General features: G+C 37.9%; 1 protein-coding gene and 1 long non-coding RNA gene across 2 annotated transcripts in view; one reads left to right on the top strand and one right to left on the bottom strand.

Annotated features, from left to right (window-relative positions):
• The window catches only part of LOC148132908 (uncharacterized), a 44,179-nt gene extending 32,925 nt beyond the window's left edge, over nt 1-11,254 (bottom strand). The window contains exons 1-2 of the long non-coding RNA XR_015750587.1: nt 11,127-11,254; nt 6,627-6,749 (exon numbers count right to left, since the gene is read on the bottom strand). This is a non-coding gene — a long non-coding RNA (uncharacterized LOC148132908). The remainder of the gene's footprint in view (nt 1-6,626; nt 6,750-11,126) is intronic.
• Nucleotides 10,682-22,876, top strand: part of HBS1L (HBS1 like translational GTPase) — a 48,104-nt gene continuing 35,909 nt past the window's right edge. Inside the window, exons 1-5 of the mRNA XM_087971305.1 lie at nt 10,682-10,865; nt 12,813-12,878; nt 13,968-14,096; nt 16,742-16,936; nt 17,552-18,001. Coding sequence (XP_087827431.1) covers nt 10,823-10,865; nt 12,813-12,878; nt 13,968-14,096; nt 16,742-16,936; nt 17,552-18,001 — 883 coding nt within the window. The 5' untranslated portion in view covers nt 10,682-10,822. The remainder of the gene's footprint in view (nt 10,866-12,812; nt 12,879-13,967; nt 14,097-16,741; nt 16,937-17,551; nt 18,002-22,876) is intronic.

Raw genomic sequence — 22,876 nt, forward strand, 5'->3', positions numbered from 1 at the left:
CCAATTACTAATATAACTCAAACTACCAATTAAAGATTGATAAATCACCTTATCAAACTCCGGGCTTTGTACATCAGTGTTGCTAAACTCCTGACTCATTGGAGTCTTAGCTGGCTTACAAAGCTCCATCTTGTAATCTTTTAGCAATTTGCTTATCTTATCTTCCTGAGATATCTTAAAACCTTTCCGTGTTTTCTTTATATTCAAACCGAGATACTTCTTTATCTCCCTAATTGCTTGATCTTTATTCTCTTTCCTAATGATGCTATTATTTTATTTGCTTCATCATTAGTTTCAGTTATCAATGCAATGTCATCTGTGAATAGTAATAATAATGATACTTTCCCATTTGTCTCCCTCTTAAACAGACATGGATCGGCTAAACCAGCTTTAAATCCTATATTGTCTAGTTCCTTTACAATATACTGGTTCCATTCATAGCCTGATTGTTTTAAGACCATAGAGGCTTTTCTTTAACAACCAACAATCATTATTATCCTTATTTTCACTTTTAATACCAACAGGTTTTTCATATAAATAATATGTTTTAATGGGGCGTGCAAGTAAGCAGTTTCCACATCTAGATGGTTAACTATATAATTTTTACTAGCTGCCCACACTAAAGCTGCCCTCAAGGTTGCTGCCTTAAGACTAGGTGCAAACACCTCATCATAGTCATTAGCATTCTGCCTAAAACCTTGGGCTACTAACCTTGCCTTATGTATTAAATTACCATCTTTATCTATTTTTACCTTAAATATCCATTTGCAGCCAATGGATTTCTTTCCTACAGGTAATTTGGCATTTTCATACACCTTCATATCACTTAATGAATTCAGTTCCTTATTCATTGCTGCATACCAACTTTCTTTTTCCTTAGTAGGATACTTTTTAATTTCTTCTACAGAATTAGGAACTTGATTAATCTGGCACACTGTGTTAGCCTGGTACCTATCAGGCGGTCTAGATATACGTGTAGTTCTTCTGGGAATTACAGGGCTTACAGGAGGACTTTGTTGAACTACTACCTGTTCATCTTCCTCATCCTGTTCAGCTATTGAATCTGTTTCTTCCTTTATGGGCACTATTTCATCCTGTATTTGTCTCTTTACTTTATTTTTAAAGTTACAGGGATAACTAATGGGATTTCTATAGGATTCAATAACTACATCTTTATTGGCATCCTGTTCTAATTTCTCCCATCCTTCATGTTCTAGAAATTGGGCACTAGCACTACATAACACTTTAGATGTGCCTTTCTCCCAAAATCTATATGCCCTATGGTTTGCCTGATAACCAACGAAGAAAAATCTTTTAGCTCTATGTTGCCCTTTTTTTCTGATTTGTGCAGGAATATGCACCCATGCTGGTGCACCAAATGTGTGCAGGTAACTTAGATCAGGTTTCCTGCCATGCCATCTGGTGAATGGTATTTCACCTGTTGTTGTATTAACAACGTTGTTCAATATGTTATTAGCACACATTGTAGCCTCCCCACAAAGAATCAGGTAACCCAGAATCATTTAACATTGTTCTAACCATTGCCTGTAGTGTTTGGCCTCTTTTTTCAATAAAAGCGTTATGTTCTGGCCTGTATGGAGCAGACTTCTTATGCTCTATTCCAGCTATCTTAAGTCTGTTCTGGAATTTGTTATTAATAAATTCCGTACCATTATCTGTCACCAGGGTTATCAGTTGTCGTTTAGACTTTCTTTCAGCAAACCTAAGCCAATTGAAAAAATGTTGATATGTTTCAGTTTTGCTTTTCATTAAATAGCAAAACCCATATCTAGAATAATGGTCCATAATGCTCAGTATATATCTAGCACCCCCATACTGGGTTTCTTTGGACCTATTATGTCTGCAAATACTACTTCTAAAGGTTCTTTTGTTTTGAAACCATTTAGCCTATTTGCAGGCAATACCTTGCTCTTATCTTCACAGCAAACATTACAACGCAAATATTTATCACAAGGTTTTAACCTTATTCCTTCAGATAACTCAACTGTACGTTTTAGCATTTTAAAATTTACATGCCCCAAACGCCTATGCAATAAATGGATACATTCTTCATGAGGCTTTATATTATTAAATACAGTTTGAGCCTCCCCTTTCTTACTATTATCTAATACATATAATGTTCCATTTAAAGCTGCAGTTACCCTTTTGTTATCTTTTTCAATTATGCAATTATTATCTTTAAAAGTAATTACATAACCTAATTTATCTAATACCCTTACTGAAAGCAAATTAAACTTTAGTTGCGGTACATACAACATTTTTATATCCTGGTCTATGTACGGACAACGTGCAAAACCTTGACCTTTCGCTTTCAGGTTCCAGCCATTGGCAAGAGATATATGTTGAGAACTTGTAGACATTTTTATAAATTTTGTCTTATCTCTTGTGATGCAGTGGGATGCGCCACTGTCAACCACCCATAAATTATTCTTCACATCAGAGTTGCTAAGCGTGGCTAGTTCAAATGCTTTCTTTGGCTTTTTTACATTCTGGCTTTTTCTCTTTTTACAGAATCTTGCCAAATGTCCTCTGCCTCCACAATTAAAACACTTTTTAATTGTGTATGCCGTCGAAGATAAATTCTCTTCTTCCAGGTGCTTTACTTTGCTTTGCTGGTTTCTTTCAAGCTTTGAAGATAATTTCTCTTCTTTCTTATCTTCTCTCAGCTCGTCACGCTCACGCCTTCTTCTGGCTTCTTCTAGTAGCCTGCCTGTAATCTCGGTTAATGAGAGGCTTTCTTTTGGCAATACCTCTAACGAAGTCACATAGTCATCATAGCTTTGATCTAATGAAGATAATATTATGTAGACTTGTTGCAGTTCATTAAATATAAGCTCTTTTTCTTGCAAATCTTGAAAAATGCTCTTCATACAGTTTAAATGAACTAACATATCTCCATTCCTCTGAAGATGCGTTGAAAAAGCTTCCGTGTAAGATTTATATGTGCTCCTACACTGTCCCGAACATAAATCTTCCTGAGGTTCTCCCAGCAGTTTGCAGCATTTTCTTCTCCACGAATATGGACAAGCTGCTGATCACAGAGAGTCAGTCCTATGATGCATAAAGCCTGCTCATTCTTCAGTTTAAAGTCTTGTAACTTTTCGTTATCATCATCATTAGCAGGATCCCAGCTACTCACATCTGGTGGGTTTGCTATAATGTCCCACAAACCTTCTCTGCGTAGAAGTAAACTACATTTCATTGACCATGAAACATAGTTTGTTCCATCCAGCCTGGATATCATGGACAGTTGTGACAAATTTACTTGTGCCATTACTCTTCAGATATTTTGACTATTTTAAACTAATTAAAACAGTTTGTTTTTACAGTAATGTGCAACTCACACCAACTCTCTCTGCTATATCCTGGTTAGTTAGACTATGCTGCTGGGCCCATAACCAATGTTAGGGTTTGGGAATTAACCCCTAGAAGAGTATTGCAGCAGTAGTCAAGCCAGGCAACCAAAGGAGAGCGGAAGGGCCCCAGAGTATACACACACTGAACACAAACAATGTTTGTAGTTTAAATAGTTTTTAATCCAGTTAGAGTTTAAGCATTGTCATTCAGTCCATTAAGTCATTCACAGTATTTCCATCCAGTAAGACTCACTAGTATAGTCCAAGTTAAGAGTCCTTGCAATATCTTTATCAGCCGATAAAGATATCTTCTCCTCCTCGGTTTCACTCTTCAGAGAAACAAACGCTGGATATTCAGTAGAATTACGCAGTAAATCAGCAAACAAAAACAGTTCATTCACAGGCACTCACAGTCAGTAATCACAGTTAGTCACAGTAACACACAGTTACTCGCAGCAGCACACAGTTACAGTAAACAGTAAGCTTTCCAGCTTCTAATGCTTCCTTATATTGTAACTTCTAACCGCACCCCTTAATCGGCTAATTGCCTGCTGCATTGTGCTTAAAGTGATAAGCACTTAAACCATGATATCTAAGTTTTATATATTTATTCACCCAAACCATATTTGGTATCAATGTTATACCTAACAGTTGTCAAGCATCTGAATGTCAATCACATGACCATGGGGATGTTGCAATGGTCATAAGTGTTAAAAATGGTCATGTCACTTTTTTCAGGTATATATTATTTGTTAACCACATGCTTTCATCTACAGTAAATCTGTCATCAAGACAAGCACGAGTCACAAATTGATACTGAAGGCAGTGATCATAATATAGATTGTACTTTACCACCAGGGAGAAATTCTGTTGTCAACCACTGTATTATCATGATGACTTACAGAGTATTTGCTTCCAGACATGTTTAAAATTCAACCTTTTCCAAAGCTCTACTGTCACTTGGCTCCACTGATGCCAGAAAAGAGTGATAGCAAAGACAGGATTCAATAAACCCAACAAGATCCAAGAAATTTGTTAGAGTAATTGTGGCAAAAGTACAACTAAAGCCATAGGTTTAATGTAAAAAGTAAATTCTAAAGCTTTGATGCATTGGACCCTCAGTGGAGCCTGGCTATGTTCACAATGTTTATTCAGAAATCAATGTTGCAATGAATAGAGTTAGTCATTTGGTTAACACTAAGCATAATGTATGCTTTTCTTTAGCTATTATGTACAATCTATATGATTCTCGCTTCTCATTTTCATTTGAAAAACACTAAAGGATAAGCTTGCCTAATTGCCACAATAATTATTTTATGTATGTAATATACTGGTGACAAGGCAAGTTCTTACATCTTTGGTCATAATGGCATTACAAGACAGCCTAAATACAAGCATTTATGAATGTGTTATCTAATAGTAGCTGCCCAGCTAAGGGGTATTTTGTCCATACATGTGTTTTTGATGAAAAAATACTGAAAGTGCTTCCTATTTATGATTCTTTTACTCCATCCATCTATATCTGACAACTTAAAGCTATATAGTTCCCTACATCCAGGTGTCTCAATTAAATATTTAAACAAAGACAGCTCTATTGTCTCTTTATTCTTTGCTGCCAACATAAGACATGGTGGGTTATGTGTGACTGATGAGATACAATCCTTCATACTTTGACTTTAGTAAATAGAAGCTTTAAAACACTTTCAACAAAAACTTGGCTAAAAAAATCATTTGCAGAATGAAAGTCTATTTCATCTTCATGTCCTGAAATACATGTTTAAATGCATTATGCCTTTATTATAAAGCAACATAGTGCTTTAATATTAATCTGTGTGAAATAATCTTATTGTACAAATTAAGAAAATGTACCTGGCCTCTTCGTTACAGGATAGTACAATTTATTTTATATATATATATATTATTGTCTGAAGTATTTTACCCTGGCCTGTAGCCAAAAAACTTCCTAGAGTAGCTTATAAGAAGTCAGTTCATGCCTAGAGACTTACAATCTAAAAGATACAACATAAAAAGAAAAGGATTAGGAGAGAAAAAGGGGAAAGTAAATTTAGGCATCATTAGTTAACATTTATTATTGTTTTATTTTCTTATAGTTATTTTACTGTACAAACCAGCATCTTTCCAATCTGATCTATCTATGAGTAAAGCACATCTCAACAGGAAATTAAGGTTCATCCAAATCCCTCTATATACTCTTAAGTGTACACGGTGGAACATATGGAAGTGAAGACTGGTTTAAATTAAGATATACATATATAGTGAGTTTGCATTCCTGTATGGAAAAAGCGAAGCAGCAGTCTAGAAATGAGAAAATGATCTGCATGTATACATTGTTAAAAAAGACTATGTAATTTTGAACACAATTTCTTTGCTGTACCTTCAACAGTACAGCTTTAGAGTACATAGTTGCTACCATAGATTTTGCTTTCAGCTGGTACAGGCAGAAACCATGTTTTGTCCATTATTTTCAAGGTATACAGTACGGTGCCACTCAGTCAAGATTTTTCAAGAGCCACAAATGGACAGAGACAACAGAGTGAATGTGAATATGGTTATATTAGGTGGCATCCCACCTGCGAAACTAGAATTCTTGTGTCCAAATTCACAGGAAAAATGTCAGTAGATGTCTATAGGTCAGTGATGGCTAACCTTTTCAGCACCAAGTACCCAAAGCGTGCATGTGCATTCCCAAAATGCAATGCGTGCGTGCCTCATGCATGCACCCCACCCCTGCACATGCACTTCCCCATGTCCCCCCATGCATGTGCATGTGACCCATGTGTGTGCCCCCCCGCATGCGTACATGATCCCCATGCGTGTGCCCCACTCCCTGCGCATGCGTGCATGACCCCCCTGCGCATGCGTGCATGCGCGCCCCTGTGCGTGCGTGGCAGAGACCTGAAGACCAGCTGGCCAGCAGGAAGCGCGCATGCACGTGCAGTGGAACGTGCCATTGGTTCGCCATCACGGCTATAGGTAGTCCTCAATGTACAACCAAAATGGGGCCTAGAATTTCAGTTGCTAAGTGATGAAATTGTAAAGCAAAATGTTACATGACCGCAACCGCAATCCTGGTCATCCCCGTTTCCATCATTAAGTGAATTTTTACCTATTATTAGCTGAGGGCTCATCCCAAAGCCAAAGGGCACGACTGAAGGGACATAGGCCAGTTGGGCAGTTGCAGTGTTCCTGCAGCCAAAGGTGTGTGTGTGTGGGCCACCAAATACTCACATTTTGATCATGTGACGGAAGGGCCCTGCAATGGCCATAATTTTGGACGCAGGTCGTAAGTCCCTTCATTCAGTACCTTTGTAACTTCAATCACTGAACAAATGGCTGTAATTTGAGGACTACCTGCATATCAATATAAAATTAAAGATACATAATTGTTCATCAGAACAAAGTTTCCTATTTAAATGAATAAGAATGCAGCAGCAACTATTTTTTACTTTGCTATGACATTAAAACTTTCAGTTATTTAAGTTTTATAGTGAAATTCACCCAAGAGAAGAATATTCTGCCCAGAAAGTCAGTACAGAATACTAAGATTTTAAACACACAAGAACTCATACCGTGTTTCTCCAACAATACGGCCTCCCCCAATAGGAAGTCCCAGCATGTTTTATAGGCATAAAATCAAATTAAGCCCCTCCCCCCAAATTAAGGCCTATATTAAACATGCGACATGGGGGGGAATGGCTTGCCGTTAGGAAGTACTTTTGTTGCATACCTGGAAATGGTGCTGCCTGCGTTGACTTCGGCGTTGGTGGGGCACTTCGTATCGGGAGACCTTCCACCACCATTGCTTTCCCTTCTCCCCGTGCTGCTGGCGTTTGGCGCAGCCACACACAGCCAGCCAGGGCTCCTCCCTGCAACCGGAGCTCGGCGGAGACACTTGGCTTCAGGCGCTCCTGTCGCCGCCTTCCCTTCGCCTTCGAAGGCAAAGCCAATTCTTTTAAAAATGACACCCTACTACTGGTACGACAAAGCCTCCCCTGCCTGAGAGGGCAGCCCAACCCCACGTAGGGAGGCGAATCTCCTGGGGCCGCAGCGCAGGATCAGCCCACCCTGGGAGAAGCACCCAGCCGCCATCCCTGCCTGGTGCCGGGCAGAGCGCGAAGAGCTTCACCTGGGGCGCCCAGCGCAGCTGACAGGCAGGCCCTCCTGCCCGGTGGCGGAGCTCTCGCCAAAGTAGTGAGCGCCTCCCCGCTGGGCCCTCCGCTCATCCTGTCAGGGCCGCGCCGAAACCGGGCGGGCTGGGCAGAGCCAGGAAAGCGAGCCGTGGTGTGTGCCCGCCTGCCAAGCGAAAGAGCGGGCCGACCAAGCTTGGCTTCCTTCCCAAGTCCCTCCAGCCCGAACCTGAGGGTCCACCGGGAGAGGCTGCCCGAGGCAGTGATAGCGCCCACCCATCCTCGGACAGGGAGGCAAGGCGATGGCAGTGCTGCTTCCCTAGCCAGCGGGTCCGGCGGAGAGAGCCCGAAGCTGCCCGTCCTTTCCATCCCTCACCCAGCCCGTCCCCGTCCCCACGCATCTCCAAATGCGCGGCAACTCCAAATGCTCCAGTGGCACGGGCATTGGCGCTCACTCAGCGGGGCTCAGCTCGGGAGGACGCGGCGCAGGCCGTCGCCTTGCCTCCCTGTCCACGGATGGGTGGGCGTTATCACTGCCTCGGGCGGCCTCTCCTGGTGGCTTCGGGTTCAGGCTGGAGGGACGTGGGAAGGAAGCCAAGCTCAGGTTGGCCTGGCTCTTTCGCTTGGCAGGTGGGCGCATACCCGCGGCTTGCTTTCCCAGCTCTGCCCAACCCACATGGCTCTGGCGCTGCCCTGGCAGGATGAGCGGAGGGCCCGGCTGGGAGGCGCTCCTTGCCTTGGCAAGAGCGCCGCTGCTGGGCAGGAGGGTCCACCTGTCCGCTATGCTGGGTGCCCCAGGCGAAGCTCTTCACACTCTGCCCAGCGCCAGGCAGGAATAGCGGCTGGGCACTTCTCCCGGGGTGGGCCAATCCTGCACTGCGGCCCCGGGAGATTTGCCTCCCCACGTGGGGTTGCGCTGCCCTCTTGGGCAGGGGAGGCTTTGTCGTACCGGTAGTAGGGCGTCGTTTTTAAAGAATTGGCTTTGCCTTCGAAGGCAAAGGGAAGGCGGCGACAGGAGCACCTGAAGCCAAGTGTCTCCGCCAGGCTCCAGTTGCAGGAAGGAGCCCTGGATGGCCGCGTGTGGCTGTGTCAAACGCCGCGGCATTGCTCTAAATGCCGCGGCAGCACAGGGAGAAGGGAAAGCAATGGTGGCGGAAGGTCTCCCGATACTAAGTGCCCCACCAACGCCGAGGTCTACATCCAAGCCGTCGCCGCCCTCCCGCCCGAGGATGCAAGGGGAGGGAATTAAGCCACCCCTGAAAAGACGGTGTAGCCATTTTTTCGGGGGTCAAAAAAAAATCAGGCCCGGCTTTATTTTGTGAGAAACACGGTAGTATTTTCCTTTACTCGCTTTTTGATTCTCAATCCCTGTTCATTTCCAAGACTTTAGAAACAGCTTAAAATTGGAATGGTGCAACATAACCAACTGAAGAAACTTCACCGGAAATATAAAATCTGCAATTACATCAGATGACTATTGTTATTATTTTCCTCTGAGACAAGAACAAAGGATAAAATGTAATGACTTATACAAGCTGTCCAGCTGAAACTATTTCACAACTTACACTTTCCTTTTTCAAAAAACAATGTAGTGAAATATATGCTAATATTTATAATGTATACCATCACGAGTGCTTATTTTGTCACATGTACCAAACATTAAGTATAATGATTCTTAAAGGAGTAATATACTCACAAATGCCTGAAAAGTTTTTTGAAGAATGAGGGGTAAACAGTTCCTCTTAAAGTTTGTGATAATGTGCCTCATTATCAAGAGCTCGCATATTTTCAATATCCACCCCAACTCTGTGGTATTATTATAATTTTGAAAAGGTCAGAATGACAAAGATGTTGATATAAAAGAATCAACATGTTGCAGGCATGAACTTTGATCAGATAGGGTTTCAAGTCGGTTTATAAATGAAAAATGTATCTGACATCTTATGATTAGTCTTTAAATGATAGTATATTTTATAATGAGCAATTAAACTTTTATTACAGATAAATTTAAATAATATGATTCGTTCTGTTGTCCTTTGTAACCTGATGCTGTGAATGAAAGAAATCCTTAATTATAACTCTGAAATAGTTTATTAAAGTACTGTGTTGTTAGCATTGTCTCTAGCATGACTGCCATGATATCTCACCATCTTCTTTTCCCTTCCAAGAACTATATCAGATAATATATTATCCCATTATATAGCCAGAAATACCATGCTAGATAATGGTGACATACCCAGTGCTATGCAACAAGACAATTAAACTGAGTTAAAGTGAGCTCAGAAATATCTGGCAGGAATGGAAAACCTTGTGGAATTAAGACATAGATAGTCCCCAATTTATGACCATAATTGAGCCCAACATTTCTGTTGGTGAGACAGTTAAGTGAATTTTATGACCGTCCTTGCCAGTTAAGTGAATCACTGCAGTTGTTAAGTTAGTGCAGGTATTCCTCGACTTACAATCATCAAATTTCTGTTGCTAAGTGAGACGTTTGTTAGGTGAGTTTTGTCCCACTTTTACTTTTCTTGTCACAGTTAAGTGAATCACTGCAGTCGTTCAGTTAGTAAGGTTAAGTGAATCTAGCTTCCCCGTAGACTTTGTTTGTCAGAAGGCCGCAAAAGGGGATCACATGATCGGGGGATACTGCAACCGTCATAAATATGAAACAGTTGCCAAGTGTCTGAGTCTTGGTCACGTGACTGTGAGGATGCTGCAATGGTCGAACCCCTGAAGCTTACAACACGCACTTTTCCTAGCTGAATCTTAAAATTGGGCACAGCACTCTTTCATGTGGACTCTCAGATGCATGAAGACAGAATGGGCAGCAATGCAGCTGAAAGGCGAATGATTTTCTTCAGGGAAAAACAAAAAAAAACATGCAAACCCTCCGACGAACAAGGCAATTGCATAATATAGTGCTGGAGACACCTTGGCCGCAACAGCATCCCACGACGACACTGGACCCGTTGCAATGTAGAGAACGACGCCCGGCCGAAAGGGGGCACTATAACACTCGGCTTTCCCCTAGTAGTTCGTGAGTCGACAATCGTAGAGGGGAGGGGGCGAGGAGGGAAAAAAAAAAAAAAGCACCGAGGTCACACATGCGCAGTCGGGGTAGACAAGGGAGGTCAGCGCAGGCGCAGAAAGGCCGACGGAGCTGAAGGCGGGGCGCGGTGGTAGTAGGCCCAAGTCAACAATATGGCGGCCCGGGGTTGCTACGGTACCCTAGTTTGAGGGGGGTTTCGGAGGCCTCGCCTCTCTATTCTACCTCAGATCTTCCTCAGCTCGCCCGCCATGGCCCGGCACAGAAATGTCCGTGGCTACAACTACGACGAAGGTAGAGCAAGTTGCTGTCTCTGTGAGAACTTCTTATTGCCTTCCTTTCGAAGCGCCCCTTTTCCTCCCGAGAGGACCTGCCTTCCAAGGCCGGGGCGAGGAGCGTTAGTGACATCACTAACGGTCAGCCTGCGTGTGGAGGGGGGGCGTTGGAGAGAGAGAGGGGAGTGGGGAAAGGAGAGGGAAGCGGCAGGGAGCCAAAGCAGGTCCGGCTCCTGAACCCCGGAGGGAGGGCTCCTTGTTATCAGCTAGGCCGGCTTACGTGGATAGGTGCTAATTCTGAAAAAGGTGGCTTTCCTCCAGTTTTTACTTATCCCCCAAAGACCGTCTTATGGCACTGAAAGGCCCGGTGATTTTGAAGCCAGACGGAGTGGTCTCCATTGCTCAAATCTTGACAGACTGCTTCCTTTCCGTGTGATAAATGGACGTCAACAAAGTACGGTGTTTGAAAACAACTCGACGTTTACCCGGAGGTTCCCCGTGGGATGCCTTTGATGAATGAATGCTAGAGGCAAAAAAGAAAAAAGAAAAGAAAAGGGTGGGGGCGGAGGGTCGTGCGTAGATGTGATTGTGTTATCTCACAGCTGAGCGTAGGGGTGGACTGGTTGCCTGGGTGGAAAGGAAGCGGAGATAACATCTTGTTCTTACAGAAGAGGCAACACAGAAGTGAGCTACCCAGATGTAATAATAAAGCTTGCTTCCGTTTGAGTGTCCCCTGTTAAACATTAAGCTGGTTCAAATCGGTCACACGTTTTGGATACATTTAAGAAACTATTCAGATGCCTGCATCCAAAACAGGTTTTGTATTAATAAACAAGCGTATATTGAATGAGACATTTAAATCCGAATGGTAAACTTTTATTTCTAAATCTTGTCCAATGATTTGCAAGTGCACCTTTTCAGATTTTTAAATATGTACTTAATACTGCGTTAAATCATGTCACCAACCAAAAGGATCCTTTAGTCCCCCCAACATATCTTGTTTTTAAACATCATTGTTATTTCATCCCTGTTGTTATTCTTTTATATTGTGACTCTTTTATCTACACTATTCTATTTAGCATAAACGTAAGAGAACAATATTTTAAACCCTCATCCGAAGTTCAGGAATGTAATAATTCCATACAGACTGTGAAAATAAATAATTTTTAAACTTAAGTATTATGCTCCTATTAGGTTACTATAAGTGATGGTATTACATCGGCTTTAAAGATTGCTATCAAAGCAATTGCCTACTTGCATTTAATTTATCCTTGCATGCCCTCTGAAATTAAGAATAACTTATACACCAGAAGGAATAGCAGATACACCAGAAGGAATATCTTCTGTGTATACAGTATGCATGCCTAGGTAAAACAGGTACCCTCTGTCAATCGCTATATCTGCTTCCTAGTTGCAACTGTCTGGTACAGGAAGGGCTTTTGCTTGTGAAATAAAGTACTTGAATTGGCCTGATCTGTTGAGATTGGCTTATTTTCAATATCTAAATATTGAGATTGAACTTTTAAAATACTTCAAATTCTGCAATTTGGAAAATTAAGTTTATATTATATTAATATTTAATATTAACACAGTAGTTCAAGCTTATTTCCTCAAGCAGAATATATTCTGCTTTAAACACTGAAACTACATTGGAAAAATGAAAAATGCTAAAAATGTCTGAAACCGTTCTTGCAGAATTTGGTACTTATTGTTTATTGTTTTTTATGGGCAAGTTATAAGTTCTAAATGTATTGGAATAAGAAATATCTGAAAAGACCTAATGTATATTCAGGAAGATGTAAATAAAAGAAATTCGGGAATTAAATTGTCTTTAATGCTTATATTTAAAAGGACTCAAATGGAAATGCTATTTAATTACAATGTATCCTAATGCTTGCTAGAATAAAATAAGACTATTATTCAAAACTACAGCTATGAGAAGGTTGGTTTTGTTTTTGTGCTTCAGATTTTGAAGACGATGACCTTTATGGGCAGTCTGTAGATGATGATTACTGCATCTCACCATCAACAGGTTTGCATTACATTTTGCCATTATTGTTTTATGGCATAGGTTTGCACATTTGATGTATAACTTTAGACTGCTACCTCTCTGCAGTATGGGAACTAGAATGAACTAGAGCAGAGGTCCCTAACCTGTGGGCTGTGGCCCACAACTGGGCCTTGGCCTGTTGGCCACCAGGCTGTGTGAGGGGCTGGACAATACAAACATGCATCCCTCCAATTGTGCTAGCGTTGCAAGCATTGCACAGGCGCTAGCACTGCAAGCGTGCGTGCCTGCGACACTGCGTCGTGTGCACACTTGCAGCCCCATTTGCACGTGCACATGCACGCATAAAGGTGTCCCTCCCCAGGCCACCAACCCAGAATGGTTGGGGAACTCTGAACTAGAAAACCTGTGACCTGTTGAGTTATTGTTTCAGAGATTCCTTAACAGATTGCTCAATACCTTCAACATGGCAGATCTTCAAAAGTTTTTAAAAATTCAGGAAGATATTTAAAGATGTATCTGCTTAAAAGTAGTCCATGTTGAACTCTATAGCGCAATCAAACATTAGAAGTTTCACAGGAAATGTTATGACATTTTTCATTATGTCATAAAATGCTTTGTAGTAATTTTTATGACATAAAATGTTTTATAAAATTTTCCAAATTACAATTCCACTGGAGTCATGCATCCTGGATTTTGAACTCTTTCTGTAAGTTACTTCATTTGAAGTACCTTGATTGAAAAAAGTTTCCCAATGATGTAGTATTTAGTATAAACTTCATATATAATTAGAGGATGTATTTTAAATGACTTTGGGGATTATTAGTACCATATGATTATGCTAAGAACAAATACTCTTTCATCATCTGTAATGAAAATTTTTAATTCGATGAAACATTTAAAAGACAAACTAATTGTCCCAGCCTCATAATTAAACAAATGGCCAAGAATAAAACTATAGAAATTAGAATCAGATTTGAACAATATCTATTGTGAATTGGTAATAAATATTTGTAGTTTTTGAAAAGACATCAAAAGTTTAAGAATAGAAAGACAAATTAATTATGGACATTTCCCCCAGATGATCCTTGTTCTGTTCTTATTTTATTCTAGCTGCTCAGTTTATTTATTCAAAACGAGATAATACTTCAGTCTCTGCAGAACCTTTAGAGGAATATGATTGTGAAGACTCTGAACATAGCAATTTTATCTCCGGTCACCAGCTGACTAGACTTGAAAAAGGTATTATACAAATAATAACTGTCCTTCATTTAATGTGTATACATTGTATGTTCTGTGTATTGGTTTACAGAAATATTTGATTTTCTGGTATACTTGGCTGATATCTGGCTGATATACTTGGCTGATATCTGCATTTTAAAAAAGTAATCCAACAACTTAAAATCTGTGTAAAATGTCTAACACTAAGCAAATGATGGTAGAAGATGGAAAGACAGACAGATGGGGCAAGGAGACATGCTATCACTCCCTTTAATCTACCTTGTTAGATCACATCATTTCAATAATTCCCAGTGAAAAATACTCAGAAATTACTCAGAAGCTAGTCTGTTTCACTCTAGTAAATGTATGCTTTGAAGCATTTTACAGTTTCTATAAAGGGGCTAGTGTTTCCACTGCCACTAGAGTATCTGTAATTTGTACTTTATTAGCATGCTTCTTATGCCAATGGACATGTTAAATATTTCTCTATAAATTTGCAGAACACTATGAACTCAAATATGACAAGGATTTATTTATTGATTAAATTTATGTGGTTATCTTAAAAATATAACTCTGGACAGCTAACAATACTTAAAAACAGAATAAAAGCAATATAACAAAATTACGTATAAATGACAAAATATCAGCCAGAAACCAACCCATCACAAGAATTAATAAAGCCATCCAATGGCTATCCCATACCTCCATGACCTCAAGCTTGATGTCAAAACCAGGTTTTCAAAGCCTTGCTAAAAGTCAATGGGTTGGGATAAGTTTGATCTCCAGGTGACTGATATTGCAGAGGTTGAATATGATGACAAATATTTTTTAATGGATTCAGCTGCAAGACATTTCTGATGAATGGAACCTGGAGCATGCCTCTTAATGGATCTACAGGATGGATACCTACAGTTGCGGAGACATAGTCCCATAAGTAACTCATCCTCAAAGTTGACTACCAGCACTTTGAATTAAAATCAAAAGTGCATTGGCAGCTAGAGGAGCTTATGGAGCAGAGTGTGGAGATTCACATCCAGGTCATAGTTGTTTCAAAGGTGCTTTTTTCTTCAAAAGGCAACTGGACTGTTTCTTCTTTGAGGAAGAAGAAGAAATTGTTTTGCTTTTTATCCAAGAAGTTTCATCAGTTCTGATGGCAGGGGTACTAACAGTTAAAGACTGGATGGTGGAGGGATGGAAGGATAAGCTCTGATAGGATGGTGTGGGGGATGAAAAGATTGTATTTCTTTGCAGTCATCTGGTGGTTAGCACTCTGAGAGCTGTTGAGACCACTTGGGGGTTTATTCTGCCCTCAGGGTCACCTGAATCAGGATACAATTGGTTGCAGAATCTTCTTGGAACTGCTGCAAGGACTGTGTTATAAACTGAAGATAGGTGGTGTTTTATTCCTTCCCATCTGCTGAGGAAAGGGTATTCAAATCTAACATAGATGGATTCTTTTACCCCTCTTTCACACCCAATGGTCTTCTCTATCCACAATCTGGACTTTTGCTGTCTTCAAAAGATGACCTTTTTCTTTCAAAGGCAGATGGACCACTGAATCTTGTCTTGATGGGTATGATCTTCTATGTTGTGCTATGCATTTGTGAAGTGGTGGTTTTATTTCACCAATATGTTTTGCTGCATTGTATTGCATATATCACATTGGTCAGTTTGTGCTTGGGTGTTTTATCCTTGGAGTGAACAAACTTCTGCCTTAGTTATTCTTGGGTTTAAAGTGTACATGTACATTGTGTTGGTTGAAAATCCTCAGTTTTCAGATATTCCTGCCATGTATGGAATGACAATGTTACTATGTTGTTCTCTTCCTTATCTGTAATGGAGGAGGTTTTGCTGGGTCTTTTTTGGATTTGATGAAGGCCCAGTTAGGATAACCAGAGTTCTCAGGGATTCCTTGATGTGTTTTAGTTCTTTTTCTTTTCCCTCTTCACTGGTAGGTAAACTTTCAGCCCAATGGTGTAGAATTCTGATCACTCCCATTTTGTGTTCCAGTGAATGGTGAGAATCAAAATGCAAATACTGATCTCTGTGTGGGTTTTCTGTAAACTTCAGTGTTAAGGCTTCTGTGTTTGCTAATTTTGCCATCTCGGCAAATTCTATCAACTTCACCATTCATTTTTCCTTTGTAGGTATTTGTAAGTTTTTTTTAACTTTGTACATATAAAAGTCTTGGCACTATTATGTAAAAAATATAGTTTCAGAAGATTTTTCAATCTATACTTGAAAACCACTCTTAGAGTATTTGTGAGAAGCTGAAAGAAATGAAATTTTGATTTTGGGATTTGGGGTCACTCATTTAAATACTTTGACTAATAAATTGATCTTCAAATTTGCACTCATCTTAATCTATTTCTATAACATTTTATAATAGTATTAAATGTATTAAAAATATTGAATAATAAGTTCAATGCTGGAGCTACATGTATCCCCACGCTTGCTCCAAAACAGCCCATTGCCTTCCGATTTGAAATGCTTCCAATCTGAAATGTACTATATCTTAAAAGGACATGAAATGTGTATTTTTTCTTCCTGGGTGAAAATGGTGATTATTGTTTAAAAGAAATTAGAATATCTATTTTCAGCTGTTTGCATTATTATTTTCTGCAAGATTTCCCCCCAATAATTCATTATTTCATCCCATTATTTAGCTCAGCTAAATTCATGCCTTGATCATATGAAAGAAGTTCTTGGAAATACGGTGCCAGAAAAATTGCTGGTGGAAGCAGTACTCAGCAGTAACTTTGATATACAGAAAGCTTTGGACTCCATCCTTGCACAAGACAATAAGCAAAATGGGAAGACCAAGAATGAGGATAATGTAATTGTAGGAAAACCAACTAAAGGTACGTTCATTTGCAGAATTAACAGGTAAAGTTTTAAAAGGGCACTTTTTATGTGTGGGACTCAGTCTTGGACTCAGTTTTGACTGCTGGTCATTACATGAGCAAGTTCATGCAGTTTTCTTGGCAACATTTTCAAAAGCACTTTGCTGTTACCGTCTTCCTAGCGCTAAGAGGAAGTGCCTGGCTCAAGGTCACTTAATTGGCTTTGTGCCTAAAGCCGGGCTTGAACTCACCATCTCCTAGGTTCTTTAGTTAGGACCCCAAACTTTCTACGAAAAAGCATTTTTCTTTCTATAAATTGAGTAGCTAAATAATACATATAAACGTAACACAAAAGTGCTACTTGGCATACAATTTATACTTAGTCTCACAAAGATAAATAGTGCATCCTGTAAATATTTTAATAGCAATATTAATTAAATTGAACATATGTGAAGTTGAATTCATGAACATATAATGTATTACTCTAAGTGCAGTTTCAATAATGTTTGTTAATTAAATGCCTTTCATGTTTTTTTTCCTTGATTTTGCTGTTGCCTTTCCTGCTTGCAAATTGAAACTATCTTTACTGTGATCTTGCATCTATCTTGGAATTGTTGGCTGTTGTAAGGTAAGGCTTATTTTGTTCAGAAATATTTTCTAATATTAATCACTTGACTAATTTGGTTGAAAACATTTCTGATTCCACTGGTTTCTCCTTTACTTTTAATGGTCCAGTTGTCAATGCTGAATCCACTTATAATACTTCAGTTCCAAATGATAAAATTCTCTTCAGATCCAAATGTTGGAAAACTCCCGCTAAAAAGAAAACTATCACATCTTCATGCAAATCCTTGGAAATTATTCCTTTATCATTAAGTGATGGCAATGAACAATCCATCAAGCGTGACACTCTCCCACAAGCTGAGAGCAATAGCACTACAGCTGGTGAATCTTGCATTGAATATGACACTTGCTTTAATTTGGGGACTGAATTGCTTAAAAAAAACCTATCAGAAAAAACTTCTTGGAGTTGGTCTGAGTTTAAAGACCTTAAAGACTTAAAAGATATACTTCGTGAAACAGGTGATTCATCAGATGCACAAGCTGGTTCATTAATCATGCCACAGAAAAATAATAATTGTGGACTCAAAAGCTGCTTGAATAATTACTTTGATAATTTAAAACTAGATAATGTAAATACTACATCTAATAAAATGACTGAATCTTTTGAAAGCAAAAACAAGTGTTGCTTTCAAGGATGCAATAGCAATTCTTCAAAGGTTAGCAACCGAGCATTTTCAATGTCTGAAAGCCCATCACTGGCTGATCTCCTGCAGGAACACCAAGGAAACAATTCAAGCAAGCATTGCTCATTGCATAATCTTTGCAATTTACCCTCAGCAGACCTCACGGATATGGAATTAGAACATTCAGCATTGTCTCAGCTTGCCAATCATCTTCCAGTATCATCTGGCATGACAGAACTCTCAGGATCCTTATCTTCCTTGACACACTCTAAGTCATCTCCAGTAAAAGAACTTGAGAGTTTATCACTTTCAGATTTAATTGCAAAATCTATTGCAGTAGACAGCCCTGAAATAATAAACAGCCATTCAGAATTTCATTTAGCTAAAAAGGTGCAGCCTTCAGTCGTAAATTCAGATATTGATCTAAGTGTACTTATTAGAAAAACAGTATTATCATCAGAGCCCGAAGAAATACAATTAAATACAATGCTTCCAGAAACTAAAGCTTTATTTTCAAAGCAGGGGCAGCAAATGTTTTTAACTAAAGTAAGCAAGAAAAGCAAAAAAAAAGTGAGGTCACCTATTTTAAAAGGCACCGTTTCATGGGCAAAAGCTTTGTGTGCAAAACCCTCCACTTTTGCTATAACTTTATGTCTTCATTACCCTTCAAAGAGATGTAAACATCAAAATGTAAATATTCATAAGGCTTTTTTGTATAGCAGGCAAATACAAGAAGCAAAAGTTAATGAAATTGGACCCTTAATGGCAATCACTCCATTTGATTTCAAATCACCATCTCCTGATGATATTGTAAAATCAGGTCAAAAGAAGGCATTCACTAGGTAGTGCAATGAACCAATGTTACTTTGATTATTTCTGAATTTTAAACTGTTTTATACAAGATTATTTTGGATTCCAAATTGGAATAGATTTTGTAAAAGCAAAATAAATTTCAGGTTATATTGGGTAGCTCAATTTTTAGTAAACATTTAAAAGGATACACTGGATTCTAGTCTTGTTATTGTTTTATCACTTATTGAATTATTTTGGTAGTTTGGAGAAATATTGTACAGTAGTTCTAAAAAGGAACAATATTAACTCTATGATTTCAGATTTACAAATTACATTGTGGAACAAATTCTTGAAAAAATATATTACTACAAGTAATTCACCATGAAGTAATTTTGTTTTTAACATTTGATATGCCACTTAAATACTTCGAAACATATATCTTTCTTTTCCTAATTTTTACCTATTAATTCATAAATCTGAGTTGCAATATGGTTTGTTTATTTTGGTTTTAGAATGAAATGCAAATCTGTCCACTGCAGTTTGTCATTTTTCAGGGATCTGTGCATAAGAAAATGAAAAACAAATCATATTATGAATCAGCCTTTTCTTCCATCTTTTTGTCATACATCTTGAAAAATAAGTAACGAAGACTCTGTAATAGTGTATAAACACTGTTGGGTATCATAGTAAACAATTTATAAACTTCAATGGAAGCAGTTTTACTTATTTGAAAGCCACCCTGGCTTTTTGATAAGTTCTACAAGACAGTATTGTAAATTCCTTTTTTCACATAGAATATTGTATAGCCAATGATGTAAGAATAGATGGGAAGGTTATGTGATTAATCTACTTCCCACTGAGAATCCAATCCAGGATTATTGATAAGAGTTTTATGAGGATTATAGAAGAAAGATGGACTTGCCTGAAAATGATTGGAGAAATATTGCACTATTTGTATGAAGTGACCCAATCTGAAAATTCTCTTATTCCATAAGATAACGCTTATAGTATATGATAGGTCAGACAGCCATTTTTGGTGGGGAACGAGAGCCTTGAGGGGAAGGGCAGAAAAAAAACAGATCCATGATATCAACTTGCTGGTTGAATATGCATCATTGGGCATTATAGTTTTTTTAAAAAATATTTTTGTTTATTTTTTCAGTTAATGAAGTAACTTTTTTTTGCCCAAATAGGTATACATGACAGGGAACTGTTGCCAATCTTTTTTTTTCTGGACTGTGTATTTCTAACCTGCATATATGCATATATTGAAATATATTACAGATGCATGCTAAAACATTTTAGATGCATTGTTAAAAATAACATATATAAAGTGGTTCTTTAAAAAGTTTTGAAACTAATAAAACACTCTATTTCAATATTGATTAATAAAGATATTTATTCTCCATGTAGTAAAACTTAGTAAATGACTAAATATCTAATTTTGCTTAATATGATGATATTTGGACACTTAAATCTTGATAGGATAATAATTTAAAAAAAACTTATTGGTGCACACAGCTCCTTCATTTCTCCCTTTGTGCAGTGGGCAAAAGAGTTATAGAACTTCTACCCATAATTCCCCATGTCATTTTAACAAATGAAACTCAGGTCATCAGCTTTATTAGATCAATTGGGATTCTTCAGAAGAGGTGGTAGAATGTGGTCGAAAGACAGGAGGGGAAATATATTTTTGTTCAAAGTTTCCTTACCTGACATCAATACAAAATATATATTTCTTTATATTTAGTAGATACCTTAGCAGAATAATAGTGCATTAATATAACTGGGAATTGTATGTGTGTGTGTAAGTAAGTGCATAATACATATGAGAGATAGGATGTAATATATACTTTTTAGGCATGTAAAAATACAAATTTCATTCCATTGCATGGAATTATTTGTTGAAATTCAGGGAACTTGTTAAATATCAATGTTTATACATTTTTAAGAGAGTTAGAATAATGTCTTTTCGGTAATTTTCTGCTCCATGAAATGTTTTTTTTTCTTTTTTCACTTTTGATAAATATTCTTACAATTCTGCCATGTATTCTTACAAAGTTCAGGTCTCCCAATCTTTGTAAATGTAGGGTTTTTCTCTATTTCCCATAGAGAAATTGAATAGATGAGAAAGTAAGGAAGAGGTCTTTATGAGAGATGTTGTTAGGCAGCTGTACACAATTATTAATTCAAATGAGGGAGAAACTCTGTAATCATTTTAATGTTGTGTATTTATCAAAATGTAGAACATCTATATTGTATATATCAACAAAACATTGTGATACATTTTTAAATATGGTATTTATGTATATATTTAGATAAAAACAAATCTGTCCAAAGATGACATTTTATTTTTTTAATCTTATGATCATTATTTGTTTCCTAGACTGTTTTAATCTACATTTAGTTTTGAAAATGTTTCTGATGTTAAATATTTTTATGTTCTGAGTATAAATAATCTTTTTGTGGAGATCGTTGCTTTTTAATAAATTTTCTTTCTCCTGCCCAACATTCAGGATACAGAAACTTAGTATATACACTGGCCATGAGTTTACTGTGACATATCTCTGTTAAATGAGCTATTTATCCACTTATTCTCCAGTACTTAAACCTGCAATTTAAAGGTAGCCCAGAGGTATACTGATTTATAGAGCAGCATTCTATAGGACTGAAGGATAGGTAGATTGTTATAAGTATGATGGATACTGGCTTCCTATATATTGTAGATAATGATCAAGCTGCAAATTGTGTTTAAAAAGTGAGGGATAAAGTTGCATTTCTGGAGGAATCAAATGTGGATTTTGCATTCACATTTTATTAATGTTTTAAAGCTATACTTTATGTGGATAAATGTAGTACAATTTTACTTGTGTGTATTTTTGAAGAATAAGATTGTTTAAATAATCCTTTAACCAAATTTTTTATGCTTATTTGGGGAATATAAAATGCACTAAATATTCAGAGTTTTCTGAAGCCAGCATCACAGTTGTTTTATTCATTCAGTGTTTTAAAATAAAATTGGCTTGTAATTTTCTTCATGAATTATATTCATAATAAAATTAAGGTTTAATCAGTTGGCTCACATTATTATTTTGTGTATTTTGGGGGCATCCAGAGTAACTGTTTGATTGAACTTCCATTAAGTAATGCAGTTTATTAAATGTAATCAATGCTGGGAATGAGCTAGCATCCTGTCTTTTTTAGGAGGAGGATTCTTAGGAGTGAGCATGGTAAAATGGGAAATTGTTGATATCTGTGGAAGGTATTTAGTACATACTTGATATTTTGTCTCATGTATTCTATGTTACGTTTAATTTTTTTATTTAGTTGGGGACAAAGGAGAGTCTGATTACTATGTTTTTTGAGGAGGAAAAGTATATAGGATTTGAATGTACAAAAAGCAGAAAAAGACAGATGAATTACAAAGTTATTCATGACATTCTACACTCAGAAAAGAAGAAACCTCTAAAGAGAGGTTTTTCTTTCTGTTTATAGTTCAAATATATTTTCACTATGTTTTCCTTTGAATCAGGGATAATGGTGGGAAATCACAGTATTTAATTCTGAATAACATTTTACATTCCCTTCATTACAAAGTTAAATAATATACCTTTAGGCCTAACATGCCTAAAAGCTTAATGGAAATTTGAATGTTATATATGAAAGTGTATTTTTAATCCTAAACTATCATGCCCATGTGCCTTTAATAGTTTTATTCACAATATTTAACATATATTTCTTGGCCAACCTTTTAAGCTCCCATTATTTATGTGGTTAAATGTAGAGAAAAACCTCTGTACAAGCTACTATATTTTCAGGTATATTCTGTTTTTGTTGTTTTAATGCTTTTATTATTGTTATTCATCATCCTTGGATTGTGTTACATAAGATGGACAGACATATAAGTCTTATATTGTTA

Source organism: Notechis scutatus, chromosome 1, assembly GCF_049901735.1.
Source record: "Notechis scutatus isolate UNSWTSFEM ecotype Mainland chromosome 1, rNotScu1.2, whole genome shotgun sequence".
In the NCBI taxonomy this organism is placed as follows: domain Eukaryota; kingdom Metazoa; phylum Chordata; class Lepidosauria; order Squamata; family Elapidae; genus Notechis; species Notechis scutatus.